Source organism: Oncorhynchus gorbuscha, linkage group LG14 (assembly GCF_021184085.1).
Source record: "Oncorhynchus gorbuscha isolate QuinsamMale2020 ecotype Even-year linkage group LG14, OgorEven_v1.0, whole genome shotgun sequence".
Lineage (NCBI taxonomy): Eukaryota > Metazoa > Chordata > Actinopteri > Salmoniformes > Salmonidae > Oncorhynchus > Oncorhynchus gorbuscha.
Genome location: NC_060186.1, coordinates 9,561,271 through 9,582,625, shown reverse-complemented (window position 1 = coordinate 9,582,625; position 21,355 = coordinate 9,561,271). Strand labels below are relative to the sequence as shown.

Genomic DNA, 21,355 nt, shown 5'->3' with positions numbered 1-21,355 from the left:
CTCTCTCTCTCTCTCTCTCTCTCTCTCTCTCTCTCTCTCTCTCTCTCTCTCTTCTCTCTCTCTCCTTCCCTCCACTGTACTGCAGAGAAGAATAAAGGAAAGGGGGATGGGGAGGAGAGAAAGAGGGGAGTGCCATAGCTCTCGAGGGAAGAGAGAGCAGGCATGTAGTGAGAGACACGAAGGTGGGAGGAGAGTATGTGTGTTTGTGTGTGGAGAATATTCCAGGGTGTATGCTGTTTCAGATTTAGGGGGAAAGAGGACAATAGCAGTGAAAAAGGGGGGTCCGGAATAGTGTGTATGTTCATACTGTACATGTCCGTTTGTGTAAGTTTTCCTTGATGACAGCTTTGCACACTCTTGGCATTCTCTCAACCAGCTTCATGAGGAATGCTTTCCAACAGTTTTGAAGGAGTTCCCACATATGCTGAGCACTTGTTGGCTGCTTTTCCTTCACTCTGCGGTCCAACTCATCCCAAACCATCTCAATTGGGTTGTGATCGGGTGATTGTGAAGGCCGGGTCATCTGATGCAGCACTCCATTACTCACCTTCTTGGTCAAATAGCCCTTACACAGCCTGGAGCTGTGTTTGGTCATTGTTCTGTTGAAAAACAAATTATAGTCCCACTTAGCGCAAACCAGATGGGATGGCGTATCACTGCAGAATGCTGTTATAGCCATGCTGGTTAAGTGTGCCTTGAATTCTAACTAAATGACTGAAAGTGTCACCAGCAAAGCACCCCCACACCATCACACTACCTCCTCCATGCTTCACGGCAGGAACCACACATGCAGAGATCATCCTACTCTGCGTCTCATGAAGACACGGCGGTTGGAACCAAAAATAGCACATTTGGACTCATCAGACCAAAAGCCCGATTTCCACAGGTCTAATGTCCATTGCTCATGTTTCTTGGCCCAAGCAAGTCTCTACTTCTTATTGGTGTACTTTAGTAGGGATTTCTTTGCAGCAATTCAACCATGAAGGCCTGATTCATGCAGTCTCCTCTGAACAGTTGATGTTGAGATGCGTCTGTTACCTCTGTGAAGCATTTATTTGGGCTGCAATCTGAGGTGCAGTGAACTCTAATGAACTTATCCTCTGCAGCAGAGGTAACTCTGGGTCTTCCTCTCCTGTGGCGGTCCTCATGAGAGCCAGTTTCATCATATCGCTTGATGGTTTTTGTGACTTCACTTGAAGAAATGTTCAAAGTTCCACAGTCCTATCTTGTGTATACCACACCTACTTTGTCACAACTGATTGGCTCAAATGCATTAAGGAAAGCAATTCTACATATGAACTTTTAACAAGGCACCTGTTAATTGAAATGCATTCCAGGTGACTACCTCATGAAGCTGGTTGAGAGAGTGCAAAGCTGTCATCATGACAAACGGTAGCTAATTTGAAGAATCTCAAATATAAAATATATTTTGATGTGTTTTACACTTTTTTTTGTAACTACATGATTCCATTTATGTTATTTCAACCCCTGAATAGGTCGGTGTCCAAACTTATGACTGGTACTGTACGTTCATGCTTGCGTGTGTGTGTGTGTGTGTGTGTGTGTGTGTGTGTGTGTGTGTGTGTGTGTGTGTGTGTGTGTGTGTGTGTGTGTGTGTGTGTGTGTGTGTGTGTGTGTGTGTGTGTGTGTGTGTGTGTGTGTGTGTGTGTGTGTGTGTGTGAATATATATGTGTGTTGTATACAGTGTCAACAGCATGCTTGTGGAACCAATCATCCCTCTCTGTAATGCTCTCCTGCTGTGTCCTGTACTACCCTGTATAGCTGTGCTCTATACTACCCTGTATGGCTGTGTCCTGTACTACCCTGTATGGCTGTGCTCTGTACTACCCTGTATAGCTGTGCTCTATACTACCCTGTATGGCTGTGTCCTGTACTACCCTGTATGGCTGTGTCCTGTACTACCCTGTATGGCTGTGCTCTGTACTACCCTGTATGGCTGTGTCCTGTACTACCCTGTATGGCTGTGTCCTGTACTACCCTGTATGGCTGTGTTCTGTACTACCCTGTATGGCTGTGCTCTGTACTACCCTGCATGGCTGTGCTCTGTACTACCCTGTATGGCTGTGTCCTGTACTACCCTGTATGGCTGTGCTCTGTACTACCCTGTATGGCTGTGTCCTGTACTACCCTGTATGGCTGTGCTCTGTACTACCCTGTATGGCTGTGCTCTGTACTACCCTGTATGGCTGTGTCCTGTGCTACCCTGTATGGCTGTGCTCTGTACTACCCTGTATGGCTGTGTCCTGTGCTACCCTGTATGGCTGTGCTCTGTACTACCCTGTATGGCTGTGCTCTGTACTACCCTGTATGGCTGTGCTCTGTACTACCCTGTATGGCTGTGTTCTGTACTACCCTGTATGGCTGTGCTCTGTACTACCCTGTGCGGCTGTGCTCTGTACTACCCTGTATGGCTGTGTTCTGTACTACCCTGTATGGCTGTGTTCTGTACTACCCTGTGCGGCTGTGTCCTGTACTACCCTGTGCGGCTGTGTCCTGTACTGCCCTGTGCCGCTGTGTCCTGTACTACCCTGTGCGGCTGTGTCCTGTACTGCCCTGTTTGGCTGTGCCCTGCACTGCCCTCTATGCTACAGAGTGCCCTGATATTATCCTGAGCATGTGACCAGACAAGGAGGTTGTGTGGTACTGACCATAGGCCTTGGATGGGCAATGGTCCCCCCTCCCTCACCTTGCAAGAAAAACATTTCAGCAGCCCCCCTGCAATTGTACCTGAGTGTGAGTGACTTATCAGGGGGGATAGAAGGCTACACTGACCATAGACTGTTAACAGGGGGGATAGAAGGCTACACTGACCATAGACTGTTAACAGGGGGATAGAAGGCTACACTGACCATAGACTGTTAACAGGGGGGATAGAAGGCTACACTGACCATAGACTGTTAACAGGGGGATAGAAGGCTACACTGACCATAGACTGTTAACAGGGGGATAGAAGGCTACACTGACCATAGACTGTTAACAGGGGGACCATAGACTGTTAACAGGGGGATAGAAGGCTACACTGACCATAGACTGTTAACAGGGGGATAGAAGGCTACACTGACCATAGACTGTTAACAGGGGGATAGAAGGCTACACTGACCATAGACTGTTAACAGGGGGATAGAAGGCTACACTGACCATAGACTGTTAACAGGGGGATAGAAGGCTACACTGACCATAGACTGTTAACATAGGGGGGGGATAGAAGGCTACACTGACCATAGACTGTTAACATGGGGGATAGAAGGCTACACTGACCATAGACTGTTAACATGGGGGATAGAAGGCTACACTGACCATAGACTGTTAACAGGGGGATAGAAGGCTACACTGACCATAGACTGTTAACAGGGGGATAGAAGGCTACACTGACCATAGACTGTTAACATGGGGGATAGAAGGCTACACTGACCATAGACTGTTAACAGGGGGATAGAAGGCTACACTGACCATAGACTGTTAACAGGGGGATAGAAGGCTACACTGACCATAGACTGTTAACAGGGGGATAGAAGGCTACACTGACCATAGACTGTTAACATGGGGGATAGAAGGCTACACTGACCATAGACTGTTAACAGGGGGATAGAAGGCTACACTGACCATAGACTGTTAACAGGGGGATAGAAGGCTACACTGACCATAGACTGTTAACAGGGGGGCTACACTGACCATAGACTGTTAACAGGGGGATAGAAGGCACTGACCATAGACTGTTAACAGGGGGATAGAAGGCTACACTGACCATAGACTGTTAACAGGGGGATAGAAGGCTACACTGACCATAGACTGTTAACAGGGGGATAGAAGGCTACACTGACCATAGACTGTTAACAGGGGGATAGAAGGCTACACTGACCATAGACTGTTAACAGGGGGATAGAAGGCTACACTGACTGTTAACAGACTGTTAACAGGGGGATAGAAGGCTACACTGACCATAGACTGTTAACAGGGGGGATAGAAGGCTACACTGACCATAGACTGTTAACAGGGGGATAGAAGGCTACACTGACCATAGACTGTTAACAGGGGGATAGAAGGTTAACAGGGGGATACACACTGACCATAGACTGTTAACAGGGGGGATAGAAGGCTACACTGACCATAGACTGTTAACATGGGGGATAGAAGGCTACACTGACCATAGACTGTTAACAGGGGGATAGAAGGCTACACTGACCATAGACTGTTAACAGGGGGATAGAAGGCTACACTGACCATAGACTGTTAACATGGGGGATAGAAGGCTACACTGACCATAGACTGTTAACAGGGGGATAGAAGGCTACACTGACCATAGACTGTTAACAGGGGGATAGAAGGCTACACTGACCATAGACTGTTAACATGGGGGATAGAAGGCTACACTGACCATAGACTGTTAACAGGGGGATAGAAGGCTACACTGACCATAGACTGTTAACAGGGGGATAGAAGGCTACACTGACCATAGACTGTTAACAGGGGGATAGAAGGCTACACTGACCATAGACTGTTAACAGGGGGATAGAAGGCTACACTGACCATAGACTGTTAACAGGGGGATAGAAGGCTACACTGGCCATAGACTGTTAACATGGGGGGGATAGAAGGCTACACTTACCATAGACTGTTAACAGGGGGATAGAAGGCTACACTGACCATTGGTCATAGACTGTTAACATGGGGGATAGAAGGCTACACTTACCATAGACTGTTAACAGGGGGGATAGAAGGCTACACTGACCATAGACTGTTAACAGGGGGGATAGAAGGCTATACTGACCATAGACTGTTAACAGGGGGGATAGAAGGCTACACTGGCCATAGACTGTTAACATGGGGGATAGAAGGCTACACTTACCATAGACTGTTAACAGGGGGGATAGAAGGCTACACTGACCATAGACTGTTAACAGGGGGATAGAAGGTTACACTGACCATAGACAGACAGCAGGGGGATAGAAGGCTACACTGACCATAGACTGTTAACAGGGGGATAGAAGGCTACACTGACCATAGACAGACAGCAGGGGGATAGAAGGCTACACTGACCATAGACTGTTAACAGGGGGGATAGAAGGCTACACTGACCATAGACAGACAGCAGGGGGATAGAAGGCTACACTGACCATAGACTGTTAACATGGGGGATAGAAGGCTACACTGACCATAGACTGTTAACATGGGGGATAGAAGGCTACACTGACCATAGACTGTTAACATGGGGGATAGAAGGCTACACTGACCATAGACAGACAGCAGGGGGATAGAAGGCTACACTGACCATAGACTGTTAACAGGGGGGATAGAAGGCTACACTGACCATAGACTGTTAACAGGGGGATAGAAGGCTACACTGGCCATAGACTGTTAACAGGGGGGATAGAAGGCTACACTGGCCATAGACTGTTAACAGGGGGGATAGAAGGCTACACTGACCATAGACTGTTAACAGGGGGGATAGAAGGCTACACTGACCATAGACTGTTAACAGGGGGATAGAAGGCTACACTGACCATAGACTGTTAACAGGGGATAGAAGGCTACACTGACCATAGACTGTTAACAGGGGGATAGAAGGCTACACTGACCATAGACTGTTAACAGGGGGATAGAAGGCTACACTGACCATAGACTGTTAACAGGGGGATAGAAGGCTACACTGACCATAGACTGTTAACAGGGGGATAGAAGGTTACACTGACCATAGACTGTTAACAGGGGGATAGAAGGCTATACTGACCATAGACTGTTAACAGGGGGATAGAAGGCTACACTGACCATAGACTGTTAACAGGGGGATAGAAGGCTACACTGACCATAGACTGTTAACAGGGGGATAGAAGGCTACACTGACCATAGACTGTTAACAGGGGGGATAGAAGGCTACACTGACCATAGACTGTTAACAGGGGGATAGAAGGCTACACTGACCATAGACTGTTAACAGGGGGATAGAAGGCTACACTGACCATAGACTGTTAACATGGGGGATAGAAGGCTACACTGACCATAGACTGTTAACAGGGGGGATAGAAGGCTACACTGACCATAGACTGTTAACAGGGGGATAGAAGGCTACACTGACCATAGACTGTTAACATGGGGGATAGAAGGCTACACTTACCATAGACTGTTAACAGGGGGGATAGAAGGCTACACTGACCATAGACTGTTAACAGGGGGGATAGAAGGCTACACTGACCATAGACTGTTAACAGGGGGATAGAAGGCTACACTGACCATAGACGGACAGCAGGGGGATAGAAGGCTACACTGACCATAGACTGTTAACAGGGGGGATAGAAGGCTACACTGACCATAGACTGTTAACAGGGGGGATAGAAGGCTACACTGGCCATAGACTGTTAACATGGGGGATAGAAGGCTACACTTACCATAGACTGTTAACAGGGGGGATAGAAGGCTACACTGACCATAGACTGTTAACAGGGGGATAGAAGGCTATACTGACCATAGACTGTTAACAGGGGGGATAGAAGGCTACACTGGCCATAGACTGTTAACATGGGGGATAGAAGGCTACACTTACCATAGACTGTTAACAGGGGGGATAGAAGGCTACACTGACCATAGACTGTTAACAGGGGGATAGAAGGTTACACTGACCATAGACTGTTAACAGGGGGATAGAAGGCTACACTGACCATAGACAGACAGCAGGGGGATAGAAGGCTACACTGACCATAGACTGTTAACAGGGGGGATAGAAGGCTACACTGACCATAGACAGACAGCAGGGGGATAGAAGGCTACACTGACCATAGACTGTTAACAGGGGGGATAGAAGGCTACACTGACCATAGACTGTTAACATGGGGGATAGAAGGCTACACTGACCATAGACTGTTAACAGGGGGATAGAAGGCTACACTGACCATAGACTGTTAACAGGGGGATAGAAGGCTACACTGACCATAGACTGTTAACATGGGGGATAGAAGGCTACACTGACCATAGACTGTTAACAGGGGGGATAGAAGGCTACACTGACCATAGACTGTTAACAGGGGGATAGAAGGCTACACTGACCATAGACTGTTAACATGGGGGATAGAAGGCTACACTGACCATAGACTGTTAACAGGGGGGATAGAAGGCTACACTGACCATAGACTGTTAACAGGGGGATAGAAGGCTACACTGACCATAGACTGTTAACAGGGGGGATAGAAGGCTACACTGACCATAGACTGTTAACAGGGGGATAGAAGGCTACACTGGCCATAGACTGTTAACAGGGGGGATAGAAGGCTACACTGACCATAGACTGTTAACAGGGGGGATAGAAGGCTACACTGACCATAGACTGTTAACAGGGGGATAGAAGGCTACACTGACCATAGACTGTTAACAGGGGGATAGAAGGCTACACTGACCATAGACTGTTAACAGGGGGGATAGAAGGCTACACTGACCATAGACTGTTAACAGGGGGATAGAAGGCTACACTGACCATAGACTGTTAACAGGGGGATAGAAGGCTACACTGACCATAGACTGTTAACAGGGGGATAGAAGGCTACACTGACCATAGACTGTTAACATGGGGGATAGAAGGCTACACTGACCATAGACTGTTAACAGGGGGGATAGAAGGCTACACTGACCATAGACTGTTAACATGGGGGATAGAAGGCTACACTTACCATAGACTGTTAACAGGGGGGATAGAAGGCTACACTGACCATAGACTGTTAACAGGGGGATAGAAGGCTACACTGACCATAGACGGACAGCAGGGGGATAGAAGGCTACACTGACCATAGACTGTTAACAGGGGGGATAGAAGGCTACACTGACCATAGACTGTTAACAGGGGGGATAGAAGGCTACACTGGCCATAGACTGTTAACATGGGGGATAGAAGGCTACACTTACCATAGACTGTTAACAGGGGGGATAGAAGGCTACATTGGTCATAGACTGTTAACATGGGGGATAGAAGGCTACACTTACCATAGACTGTTAACAGGGGGGATAGAAGGCTACACTGACCATAGACTGTTAACAGGGGGGATAGAAGGCTATACTGACCATAGACTGTTAACAGGGGGGATAGAAGGCTACACTGGCCATAGACTGTTAACATGGGGGATAGAAGGCTACACTTACCATAGACTGTTAACAGGGGGGATAGAAGGCTACACTGACCATAGACTGTTAACAGGGGGATAGAAGGTTACACTGACCATAGACAGACAGCAGGGGGATAGAAGGCTACACTGACCATAGACTGTTAACAGGGGGATAGAAGGCTACACTGACCATAGACAGACAGCAGGGGGATAGAAGGCTACACTGACCATAGACTGTTAACAGGGGGATAGAAGGCTACACTGACCATAGACAGACAGCAGGGGGATAGAAGGCTACACTGACCATAGACTGTTAACATGGGGGATAGAAGGCTACACTGACCATAGACTGTTAACATGGGGGATAGAAGGCTACACTGACCATAGACTGTTAACATGGGGGATAGAAGGCTACACTGACCATAGACAGACAGCAGGGGGATAGAAGGCTACACTGACCATAGACTGTTAACAGGGGGGATAGAAGGCTACACTGACCATAGACTGTTAACAGGGGGATAGAAGGCCATAGACTGTTACACTGGCCATAGACTGTTAACAGGGGGATAGAAGGCTACACTGACCATAGACTGTTAACAGGGGGATAGAAGGCTACACTGACCATAGACTGTTAACAGGGGGATAGAAGGCTACACTGACCATAGACTGTTAACAGGGGGATAGAAGGCTACACTGACCATAGACTGTTAACAGGGGGATAGAAGGCTACACTGACCATAGACTGTTAACAGGGGGATAGAAGGCTACACTGACCATAGACTGTTAACAGGGGGATAGAAGGCTACACTGACCATAGACTGTTAACAGGGGGATAGAAGGCTACACTGACCATAGACTGTTAACAGGGGGATAGAAGGCTACACTGACCATAGACTGTTAACAGGGGGATAGAAGGCTACACTGACCATAGACTGTTAACAGGGGGATAGAAGGCTACACTGACCATAGACTGTTAACAGGGGGATAGAAGGCTACACTGACCATAGACTGTTAACAGGGGGATAGAAGGCTACACTGACCATAGACTGTTAACAGGGGGATAGAAGGCTATACTGACCATAGACTGTTAACAGGGGGATAGAAGGCTACACTGACCATAGACTGTTAACAGGGGGATAGAAGGCTACACTGACCATAGACTGTTAACAGGGGGATAGAAGGCTACACTGACCATAGACTGTTAACAGGGGGATAGAAGGCTACACTGACCATAGACTGTTAACAGGGGGATAGAAGGCTACACTGACCATAGACTGTTAACAGGGGGATAGAAGGCTACACTGACCATAGACTGTTAACAGGGGGGATAGAAGGCTACACTGACCATAGACTGTTAACAGGGGGATAGAAGGCTACACTGACCATAGACTGTTAACAGGGGGATAGAAGGCTACACTGACCATAGACTGTTAACAGGGGGGGGGATAGAAGGCTACACTGACCATAGACTGTTAACAGGGGGATAGAAGGCTACACTGACCATAGACTGTTAACAGGGGGATAGAAGGCTACACTGACCATAGACTGAACAGGGGGATAGAAGGCTACACTGACCATAGACTGTTAACAGGGGGATAGAAGGCTACACTGACCATAGACTGAAGCAGGGGGATAGAAGGCTACACTGACCATAGACTGTTAACAGGGGGATAGAAGGCTACACTGACCATAGACTGTTAACAGGGGGATAGAAGGCTACACTGACCATAGACTGTTAACAGGGGGATAGAAGGCTACACTGACCATAGACTGTTAACAGGGGGATAGAAGGCTACACTGACCATAGACTGTTAACATGGGGGATAGAAGGCTACACTGACCATAGACTGTTAACACCATAGGGGGGGATAGAAGGCTACACTGACCATAGACTGTTAACAGGGGGATAGAAGGCTACACTGACCATAGACTGTTAACAGGGGGATAGAAGGCTACACTGACCATAGACTGTTAACAGGGGGATAGAAGGCTACACTGACCATAGACTGTTAACAGGGGGATAGAAGGCTACACTGACCATAGACTGTTAACAGGGGGATAGAAGGCTACACTGACCATAGACTGTTAACAGGGGGATAGAAGGCTACACTGACCATAGACTGTTAACAGGGGGATAGAAGGCTACACTGACCATAGACTGTTAACAGGGGGATAGAAGGCTACACTGACCATAGACTGTTAACAGGGGGATAGAAGGCTACACTGACCATAGACTGTTAACAGGGGGGATAGAAGGCTACACTGACCATAGACTGTTAACAGGGGGGATAGAAGGCTACACTGACCATAGACTGTTAACAGGGGGATAGAAGGCTACACTGACCATAGACTGTTAACAGGGGGATAGAAGGCTACACTGACCATAGACTGTTAACAGGGGGATAGAAGGCTACACTGACCATAGACTGTTAACAGGGGGATAGAAGGCTACACTGACCATAGACTGTTAACAGGGGGATAGAAGGCTACACTGACCATAGACTGTTAACAGGGGGGATAGAAGGCTACACTGACCATAGACTGTTAACAGGGGGGATAGAAGGCTACACTGACCATAGACTGTTAACAGGGGGATAGAAGGCTACACTGACCATAGACTGTTAACAGGGGGGATAGAAGGCTACACTGACCATAGACTGTTAACAGGGGGATAGAAGGCTATACTGACCATAGACTGTTAACAGGGGGGATAGAAGGCTACACTGACCATAGACTGTTAACAGGGGGATAGAAGGCTACACTGACCATAGACTGTTAACAGGGGGATAGAAGGCTACACTGACCATAGACTGTTAACAGGGGGATAGAAGGCTACACTGACCATAGACTGTTAACAGGGGGATAGAAGGCTACACTGACCATAGACTGTTAACAGGGGGGATAGAAGGCTACACTGACCATAGACTGTTAACAGGGGGATAGAAGGCTACACTGACCATAGACTGTTAACAGGGGGATAGAAGGCTACACTGACCATAGACTGTTAACAGGGGGATAGAAGGCTACACTGACCATAGACTGTTAACAGGGGGATAGAAGGCTACACTGACCATAGACTGTTAACAGGGGGATAGAAGGCTACACTGACCATAGACTGTTAACAGGGGGATAGAAGGCTACACTGACCATAGACTGTTAACAGGGGGATAGAAGGCTACACTGACCATAGACTGTTAACAGGGGGATAGAAGGCTACACTGACCATAGACTGTTAACAGGGGGATAGAAGGCTACACTGACCATAGACTGTTAACAGGGGGATAGAAGGCTACACTGACCATAGACTGTTAACAGGGGGATAGAAGGCTACACTGACCATAGACTGTTAACAGGGGGATAGAAGGCTACACTGACCATAGACTGTTAACAGGGGGATGACCATAGAAACAGGCTACACTGACCATAGACTGTTAACAGGGGGATAGAAGGCTACACTGACCATAGACTGTTAACAGGGGGGATAGAAGGCTACACTGACCATAGACTGTTAACAGGGGGATAGAAGGCTACACTGACCATAGACTGTTAACAGGGGGATAGAAGGCTACACTGACCATAGACTGTTAACAGGGGGATAGAAGGCTACACTGACCATAGACTGTTAACAGGGGGATAGAAGGCTACACTGACCATAGACTGTTAACAGGGGGATAGAAGGCTACACTGACCATAGACTGTTAACAGGGGGATAGAAGGCTACACTGACCATAGACTGTTAACAGGGGGATAGAAGGCTACACTGACCATAGACTGTTAACAGGGGGATAGAAGGCTACACTGACCATAGACTGTTAACAGGGGGATAGAAGGCTACACTGACCATAGACTGTTAACAGGGGGATAGAAGGCTACACTGACCATAGACTGTTAACAGGGGGGATAGAAGGCTACACTGACCATAGACTGTTAACAGGGGGGATAGAAGGCTATACTGACCATAGCTTGTTAACAGGGGGGATAGAAGGCTATACTGACCATAGACTGTTAGCAGGGGGGATAGAAGGCTACACTGGCCATAGACTGTTAACAGGGGGGATAGAAGGCTACACTGACCATAGACTGTTAACAGGGGGGATAGAAGGCTACACTGACCATAGACTGTTAACAGGGGGGATAGAAGGCTACACTGACCATAGACTGTTAACAGGGGGGATAGAAGGCTATACTGACCATAGCTTGTTAACAGGGGGGATAGAAGGCTACACTGACCATAGACTGTTAACAGGGGGGATAGAAGGCTACACTGGCCATAGACTGTTAACAGGGGGGATAGAAGGCTACACTGGCCATAGACTGTTAACAGACAGCTGTTCCCCCCTGTATACAGAACCATGAGAGGGAGACGGCACTGCACTGTGCGGCCCAGTACGGCCACTCTGAGGTGGTGTCCATCCTACTGCAGGAGCTGACAGACCCCACCATGAGGAACAGCCGCGACGAGACGCCCCTGGACCTGGCTGCACTCTACGGACGACTTCAGGTGAGGATGGACCTGAGCAAGGTTTCTTCCTTCTCCAGATGTGCCTCTGCCTCTGATTCTGCTTTCTCTCTGTGGTCTAGGCCCGGTTACTGTAAATTAAATTTGTGATATTTTGAAAGGCTTTTATAAATTAATTTCATAGTGAGAGAGAGGGGAGTGAGAGGGGGAGAGAGAGACTTTGACTAGTTTAATTAGTTGTGCAAGTTCAGGACTACTACAAAATACACTATATATACAAAAGTATGTGGACACCCCTTCAAATGAGTGGATTTGGCTGTTTCAGGTGTAAGTAATTGAGCACACAGCCATGCAATCTCCATAGTCACACATTGGCAGTAGAATGGCCTTACTGAAGAGTTCTGTGACCTTTCCAACAAGTCAGTTCATCAAATTTCTAGAATGGGAATGGGACCAGAATGGGACCACCAAGTGCTGAAGCGTGTACCATGTAAAAATCGTCTGTCCTCGGTTGAAACACCACCGAATTCCAAACTGCATCTGGAAGCAATGTCAGCACAAGAGCTGTTTGTCGGGAGTTTCATGAAATGGGTTTCCCTGGCCGAGCAGCCGCACATAAGCCTAAGATCACCACGCGCAATGCCAGGGGTCAGCTGGAGTGGTGTAAAACTCGCCGCAATTGGACTATTGAGCAGTAGATACGCGTTCTCTGGAGTGATGTATCACGCTTCACCATCTGGAAGTCCGACTGACAAATCTAGGTTTGGTGGATTCCAGGAGAACACTACCTGGCCCAATGCATAGTGCCAACTGTAAAGTTTGGTGGAGGAGGAATAATGGTCTGGGGTTGTTTTTCATGGTTTGGGCTAAGACCTTAGTTCCAGTGAAAGGAAATCTTAAACGTTACAGTATACAATGACATTCTTTGCGATTCTGTGCTTCCAACTTTGTGGCAGTTTGGGGAAGACCCTTTCCTGTTTCAGCATGACAATACCCCCGTGCACAAAACATGGTCCATACAAAAATGGTTTGTCAATTGGTGTGGAAGAACTTGACTGGTCTGCACAGAGCTCTGATCTCAACCCCATCGACCCCATTGATCAGCTTTGGAACGCAGACTGCGAGCCAGGCCTAATCGCCCAACAGCAGTGCGCCACATCACTAATGCGCTAGTGGCTGAAACATCTAGTAGAAAGCCTTCCCAGAAGAGTGGAGGCTGTTATAGCAGCAAAGCGGGGACAACCTCCATAATGCCTATGATTTTGAAATGACGAACAGATGTCCACATACCTTTGGTCCTGATGTGGCTTGTGGTCCTGACGGTCTGAAAACAATGTTGTATGTAATACTGTAGTAACGGACAAGGGCCTGTATCAAATAACTCCACATTTAGATCTTAGTACTCCTGTCCTCTGGGCTTGAACCCTCTCTCCTCCCCTCTCCTCCCTTCCCCCCCTCTCCTCCCCCCTCTCCTCCCCTCTCCTCCCTTCCCCCTTCTCCTCCCCTCTCTCCTCCCCTCTCTCCTCTCCTCTCTCCTCCCCTCTCTCCTCCCCTCTCCTCTCCTCCCTTCTCCCCTTCTCCTCCCCTCTCCTCGCCTCTCTCCTCCTCTCTCCTCCCCTCTCCTCCCCTCTCCCCCTCTCCCCCTCTCGCCTCCCCTCTCCTCCCTTCTTCTCCCCCTCTCCTCCCTTCTCCCCCTCTCCTCCCCTCTCCTCCCTTCTCCCCCTCTCCTCCCCTCTCCTCCCTTCTCCCCCTCTCCTCCCCTCTCCTCGCTTCTCCCTCTCTCCTCCCTCTCTCCTCCCCTCTCTCCTCCCCTCTCCCCCTCTCTCCTCCCCTCTCTCCCCCTCTCTCCTCCCTTCTCCCTCCTCCCCTCTCTCCTCCCCTCTCTCCTCCTCTCTCCTCCCCTCTCTCCTCCTCTCTCCTCCTCTCTCCTCCCCTCTCCTCCCCTCTCCCCCTCTCTCCTCCCCTCTCCCCCTCTCTCCTCCCCTCTCCTCCCTTCTCCCTCTCTCCTCCCCTCTCTCCTCCTCTCTCCTCCCCTCTCCTCCCCTCTCCCCCTCTCTCCTCCCCTCTCCTCCCCTCTCCCCCTCTCTCCTCCCTTCTCCCTCTCTCCTCCCTTCTCCCTCTCTCCTCCCCTCTCTCCTCCCCTCTCTCCCTCCCCTCTCCTCTCCTCCCCTCTCCTCCTTTCTCCTCCCCTCTCCTCTCCTCCCCTCTCCTCCTCTCTCCTCCCCTCTCTCCTCCCCTCTCCTCCTCTCTCCTCCTCTCTCCTCCCCTCTCCTCCCCTCTCTCCTCCCCTCTCCTCCCTTCTCCCACTCTCCTCCCCTCTCCTCCCTTCTCCCCTCTCCTCCCTTCCCCCTCTTCCCAGGTGGTCTGTATGTTGGTGACCGCCCACCCCAACCTGATGAGCAGCCACGGGACAAGGTGCCACACGCCCCTGCACCTGGCCGCCCGCAATGGGCACCACTCAGCCGTGCACACCCTGCTGGAGGCCGGCATGGACGTCAACTCCCAGGTCAGCGGTCCAGGGGTCAGGGTCACTGTGGAGTCAGGGGTTAGGGGTATGGGTTGGGAGGGGGTGAGGAATGGTTTCATAGGATAGCTTTTATTCTGCAGGTGTGTTGTTGGGGGGGTCACTCTGCATTTCTCCTTCAATACAACATGTTCTCCTGTAGAGGGAGGTGAAGAGAGGTGAGCTAAAGGTCAACTCAGCCTGAAAGGAAAACTCCTCCCAAAAACCGTCTTTTGGTATTTGTTTCATTTTGTCAGCAATCAAGTTTTCAAGATATGTAACTTTCAAAATATAGAAATTATGCATTTAGCATTACATGGTAGTCAGGGTGAAACCAGGCTTCAGCTTTGTAACAGTTCTCTTCCCTCCTGCAGATGCTGCGCCAGTAAATCTGACTGTCTCTTTAGCTCAAGATACACTCCCTCCTTGTAATGAATGTTTCAAGCCTGTCTCCTGTGTTTTTAATGAGTTGGTACAGTATCTAAGGACAATCTTCCTTCTACTCAACCGCTTTCTGAATATGGTTTTGCTGCAATATTAGCAGAACACAACAACGCACAGTGTGTGTGTTTGTGAGGGCGGTCGGAGTAGGTCAAGGATGAGTTTGAGATGTGTGTGTGTTGTCTTCATACGTACAGTATGGCACTGTGTGTATGTGATTGCTTCAGATACAGAACGAATGATGTGGTTATTGAAATAAGTGAATAATTGATGGGGAACAGAGAGAGACAAGGATGAGAGTAGTACGGGGTGTTCCTGAGTTCATACACCCTCTCTCTCTTCACCCTTCCCCTCTCTCTCTTCACCCTTCCCCTCTCTCTCTTCACCCTTCCCCTCTCTCTCTTCACCCTTCCCCTCTCTCTCTTCACCCTTCCCCTCTCTCTCTTCACCCTTCCCCTCTCTCTCTTCACCCTTCCCCTCTCTCTCTTCACCCTTCCCCTCTCTCTCTTCACCCTTCCCTCTCTCTCTTCACCCTTCCCCTCTCTCTCTTCACCCTTCCCCTCTCTCTCTTCACCCTTCCCCTCTCTCCCTTCACCCATCCCCTCTCTCCCTTCACCCATCCCCTCTCTCCCTTCACCCATCCCCTCTCTCTCTTCACCCTTCCCTCTCTCTCGCTCTTCACCCCTCCCCTCTCTCTCTTCACCCTTCCCCTCTCTCCCTTCACCCATCCCCTCTCTCCCTTCACCCATCCCCTCTCTCTCGCTCTTCACCCCTCCCCTCTCGCTCTTCACCCTTCCCCTCTCTCTCTTCACCCTTCCCCTCTCTCTCTTCACCCTTCCCCTCTCCCTTCACCCATCCCCTCTCTCCCTTCACCCATCCCCTCTCTCTCTTCACCCCTCCCCTCTCTCTCGCTCTTCACCCCTCCCCTCTCTCTCTTCACCCCTCCCCTCTCGCTCTTCACCCCTCCCCTCTCGCTCTTCATCCCTCCCCTCTCGCTCTTCACCCCTCCCCTCTCGCTCTTCACCCCTCCCCTCTCGCTCTTCACCCCTCCCCTCTCGCTCTTCACCCCTCCCCTCTCTCTCGCTCTTCACCCCTCCCCCTCTCTCGCTCTTCACCCCTCCCCTCTCTCTCGCTCTTCACCCCTCCCCTCTCGCTCTTCACCCCTCCCCTCTCGCTCTTCACACCTCCCCTCTCGCTCTTCACCCCACCCCTCTCGCTCTTCACCCCTCCCCTCTCGCTCTTCACCCCGCCCTCTCGCTCTTCACCCCCGACCTCTCGCTCTTCACCCCTCCCCTCTCGCTCTTCTCCCCTCTCTCTCGCTCTTCACCCCTCCCCTCTCGCTCTTCACCCCTCTACTCTCGCTCTTCACCTCTCCCCTCTCGCCCTTCACACCTCCCCTCTCGCTCTTCACCCCTCCCCTCTCGCTCTTCACCCCGCCCCTCTCGCTCTTCACCCCGCCCCTCTCGCTCTTCACCCCTCCCCTCTCGCTCTTCACACCTCCCCTCTCGCTCTTCACACCTCCCATCTCGCTCTTCACCCCTCCCCTCGCTCTTCTCCCCTCCCCTCTCGCTCTACACCCCGCCCCTCTCGCTCTTCACCCCCCCAAAAAGCCACACTGTCAGATCTGTGCTTCGACACGGACATACAGTCCCACAGATGGTGGGGTAAAAAGCAGTTTGTGTTTGTTAGTGCCTCGTAACATAATTACATTAAAGCCCATCGTTTGAATTAATAATGAATTAGGATATATATATATCTCTCTCTCCCTCTCTCTCCAATGATGAGGGCATTCTATATGGAGAGACCTGCTGCTCTGTAGGCAGGTAGAGAACCAAGGGCAAAGGTTGAGCCTGCTGGATATAAACACACACACACATTCAGACCCCCTCCGACACACACACACACACACACACACACACACACACACACACACACACACACACACACACACACACACACACACACACACACACACACACACACACACACACACACACACACACACACACACACACACACACACACACACACACACACACCTTTATACTCCAAGCTGTAAAGTGAATCTGAACCTGAGTGTCAAACTGTATTGAAAGGCCCCAAGTGGCGAAGCGGCCCAAGGCACTGCATCACAGTGCTAAGGCACCACTACAGCCTGAGGTTCGCAACCACAGCTGTGTCACAGCCGGCCATGACTGGAAGCCCCATAGGGAGGCATACAATTGACCTAGCACCGTCCCGGTTAGGGGAGGGTTTGGCCTGGTGGGCATTCCTTGGCTTATCACGCTCTAGTGAATCCTAGTGCTGAGCGATTAATCAACATTTTATTTTTCTCTGGTAATGAAACTAATTTACCGACATCGGTTCAGGTTTTTTAGTTCAGTTTTTTTTGTGAGTCTAACATGCCGTTTCTCTAGAGAGAAGTCAAATTATTCATGAGAGAAATCAAGTCAAACTATGTGGGATGCTGGGTAGTTGTGGTTTTCATTAAGCAAATATTCAACCTAGATCAGCACAGAAACATGGTAGTTAACTACAATGATCATAATCCATTGTGCAAGTTTTTTCCAGATCAGAGAGGAACAAGCAAAGTGAGAGGTCTCACTCTCGCCAAAATCTGTCCAAAATATGCCCAATACGTTTCTATGGGTTTATTTTGGACCTAAACTTGTCGCCTGCCTTCCCACCTTTGGGACAACAACACCCATTGCTAGGGTGGAGACATGCGTCTCGTCATTGTATACAGATCTCTGGATGGAGACAATGGAATATTTTCAATGTTCTGGCAATTGAATGTTCACTTTTTGGTTTTGGAATTTCCATGAAAAAGCTCTATAGTCATTGTAAAGTCATTATTTCATAATACATTTAATGGGACTTCAAAAAGCACTAATCACTCAGCACTACTTCAAGGTGACTTTGGACTTCAGTCGAACGGTGTCTCAGATTTTCAAAAAATGCTTTTCAACCTTAGCTACACAAACATTTGTGTAAGAGTATTGATAGCTAGCATAGCATTAAGCCTAGCATTCAGCAGGCAACATTTTCACAAAAACAAGAAAAGCATTCAAATAAAATAATTTACCTTTGAAGAACTTTGGATGTTTTCAATGAGGAGACTCTCAGTTAGATAGCAAATGTTCAGTTTTTCCCAAAATATTATTTGTGTAGGAGAAATCGCTCTGTTTTGTTCATCACGTTTGGCTAAGAAAAAAAAAACGTATCCGGGAGTGTAATTATAGCCTCAAGCTCATTACCATAACGCAATGTTAACTATTCATGAAAATCGCAAATGAAATGAAATAAATATATTGGCTCACAAGCTTAGCCTTTTGTTAACAACACTGTCATCTCAGATTTTCAAAAAATGCTTTTCAACCATAGCTACACAAGCATTTGTGTAAGAGTATTGATAGCCTAGCATAGCATTAAGCCTAGCATTCAGCAGTCAACATTTTCACAAAAACAAGAAAAGCATTCAAATAAAATAATTTACCGTTGAAGATGTTCAGATGTTTTCAATGAGGAGACTCTCAGTTAGATAGCAAATGTTCAGTTTTTCCAAAAATATTATTTGTGTAGGAGAAATCGCTCCGTTTTTTTCATCACGTTTGGCTAAGAAAAAACCCAGAAAATTCAGTCATTACAACGCAAACTTTTTTCCAAATTAACTCAATAATATCGACAGAAACATGGCAAACGTTGTTTAGAATCAATACCCAAGGTGTTTTTCACATATCTATTCGATGATAAATCACTCGTTGCAGTTTGGTTTCTCCTCTGTTCAAAATGGAAAAATGAACGCACCTGGAGATTACGCAATAGTTTCGACGGAGGACACCGAGCGGACACCTGGTAAATGTAGTCTCTTATGGTCAATTTTCCAATGCTATGACTACAAATACGTCACAATGCTGCAAACACTTTGGGGAAACGACAGAAAGTGTAGGCTCATTCCTTGCGCATTCACAGCCATATAAGGAGACATTGGAACACAGCCTGTAGCATTAGTTCTGTGGCACTCACAGACAATATATTTGCAGTTTTGGAAACGTCAGAGTGTTTTATTTCCAAAGCTGTCAATTATATGCATAGTGGAGCATCTTTTCGTGACAAAATATCTTGTTTAAAACGGGAACATTTTTCATCCAAAAATGAAATACTGCCCCCAGAGGTTCAAGAGGTTAAAGATTCAATTAATTCTCATTAATCCAGCCACAGTGTCTGATTTCAAAAAGGCTTTACAGCAAAATCACCACAAACGATTATATTAGGTCACCACCAAGTCACAGAAAAACACAGCCAAAGACAAAAAGCAGAAATATAGATAATATTAATCACTAACCTTTGATTATCTTCATCAGATGACACTCATAGGACTTCATGTTACACAATACATGTATGTTTTGTTTGATAAAGTGTATATTTATATCCAAAAATCTCATTTTACATTGGCGTGTTATGTTCAGTAGTTCCAAAACATGCAATGATTTTGCATAGAGCCACATCAATTTACAGAAATACTCGTAATAAACATTGATAAAAGATACACTATTATACATGGAACTTTAGATAAACTTCTCCTTAATGCAACCTCTGTGTCAGATTTAAAAAAAAACTTTACTGAAAAAGCATGCCATGCAATAATCTGAGTACGGCGCTCAGAGACCAAACAAGCCAAAAATATATCCGCCATATTTTGCAGTCAACAGAAGTCAGAAATAACATTATAAATATTCACTTACCTTTGATGATCTTCATCAGAATGCAATCCCTGGAATTCCAGTTCCACAATAAATGTTTGATTTGTTCTATAAAGTTCATAGTTTATTTTCAAATAGCTCCGTTTGTTAGGGCTTTTGGTATTCAAATCCAAACGCGCGTGCAAGTCCAGCCGATAGGTCGGACGAAAAGTCCAAAAGGTTATATTACAGGTCTTAGAAACATGTCAAACGAAGTATCGGATCAATCTTTAGGATGTTTTTAACATACATCTTCAATAATGTTCCAACTGGAGAATTCCTTTGTCTGTAGAAAAGCAATGGAATGCAAGCTAACTTTCACCTGACCGTGCGTCACGAGCTCGTGGCAATCTGCCAGACACCTGGCTCAATCCACTCTCATTCGGCCCCCCTTCACAGTAGAAGCCTCAAACAAAGTTCTAAAGACTGTTGATATTAGGGAGTGTAACATGACCAATATCCCACTGTATCTTCGATAGGCTATGAGTTGAAAACCTACAAACCTCAGATTTCCCACTTCCTGGTTGCGTTTTTCTCAGGTTTTTGCCTGCCATATGAGTTCTGTTATACTCACAGACATCATTCAAACAGTTTTTAGAAACTTCAGAGTGTTTTCTATCCAAATCTACTAATTATATGCATATTTGAGCTTTTATGGCTGAGTAGCAGGCAGTTTACTCTGGGAACCTTATTCAACCAAGCTACTCAATACTGCCCCCCAGTCACCAAGAAGTTAATCGAGCACTGTGTTAAGAATTAGCGCGTTTAGGTGGGTCATGTTTCAGAGTTGCAGCGATAAAACAAGGTCATAACTAGCAATGGGAGAACATTTGGTAAAATAAAGCACCAAAACAAAACCCCCTTCAGTCTTCAGTCAAACAGATAGGACGTCAATCTTCGTTGTGAATAGATCTCCTCATTTTCCAGTGACATCCCCAACTAATCGCCATGGGAAGCGACACAGGAAGGGGTTTGAGGGGGGAAGTGGGGGAGGGTCTGCCGGTTTGGTTTCCTGTCCCTCGATGTATGCGTGTGTGCTCCTTCCAAACTCATCGCCCAGTCACCTCTAGTTCCATGTCACCGTGGGTTGTGAAGCTTTCTGTCT

The 21,355-nt window shown here is 47.8% G+C and overlaps 1 protein-coding gene across 1 annotated transcript in view; it reads left to right on the top strand.

Moving 5' to 3' along the window:
- The window catches only part of LOC123994385 (ankyrin repeat and sterile alpha motif domain-containing protein 1B-like), a 509,344-nt gene that overhangs the window by 126,979 nt on the left and 361,010 nt on the right, over positions 1–21,355 (top strand). Inside the window, 2 exon segments of the mRNA XM_046296905.1 lie at positions 12,454–12,606; positions 14,924–15,070. Of these exon segments, the coding sequence (XP_046152861.1) occupies positions 12,454–12,606; positions 14,924–15,070 (300 nt within the window).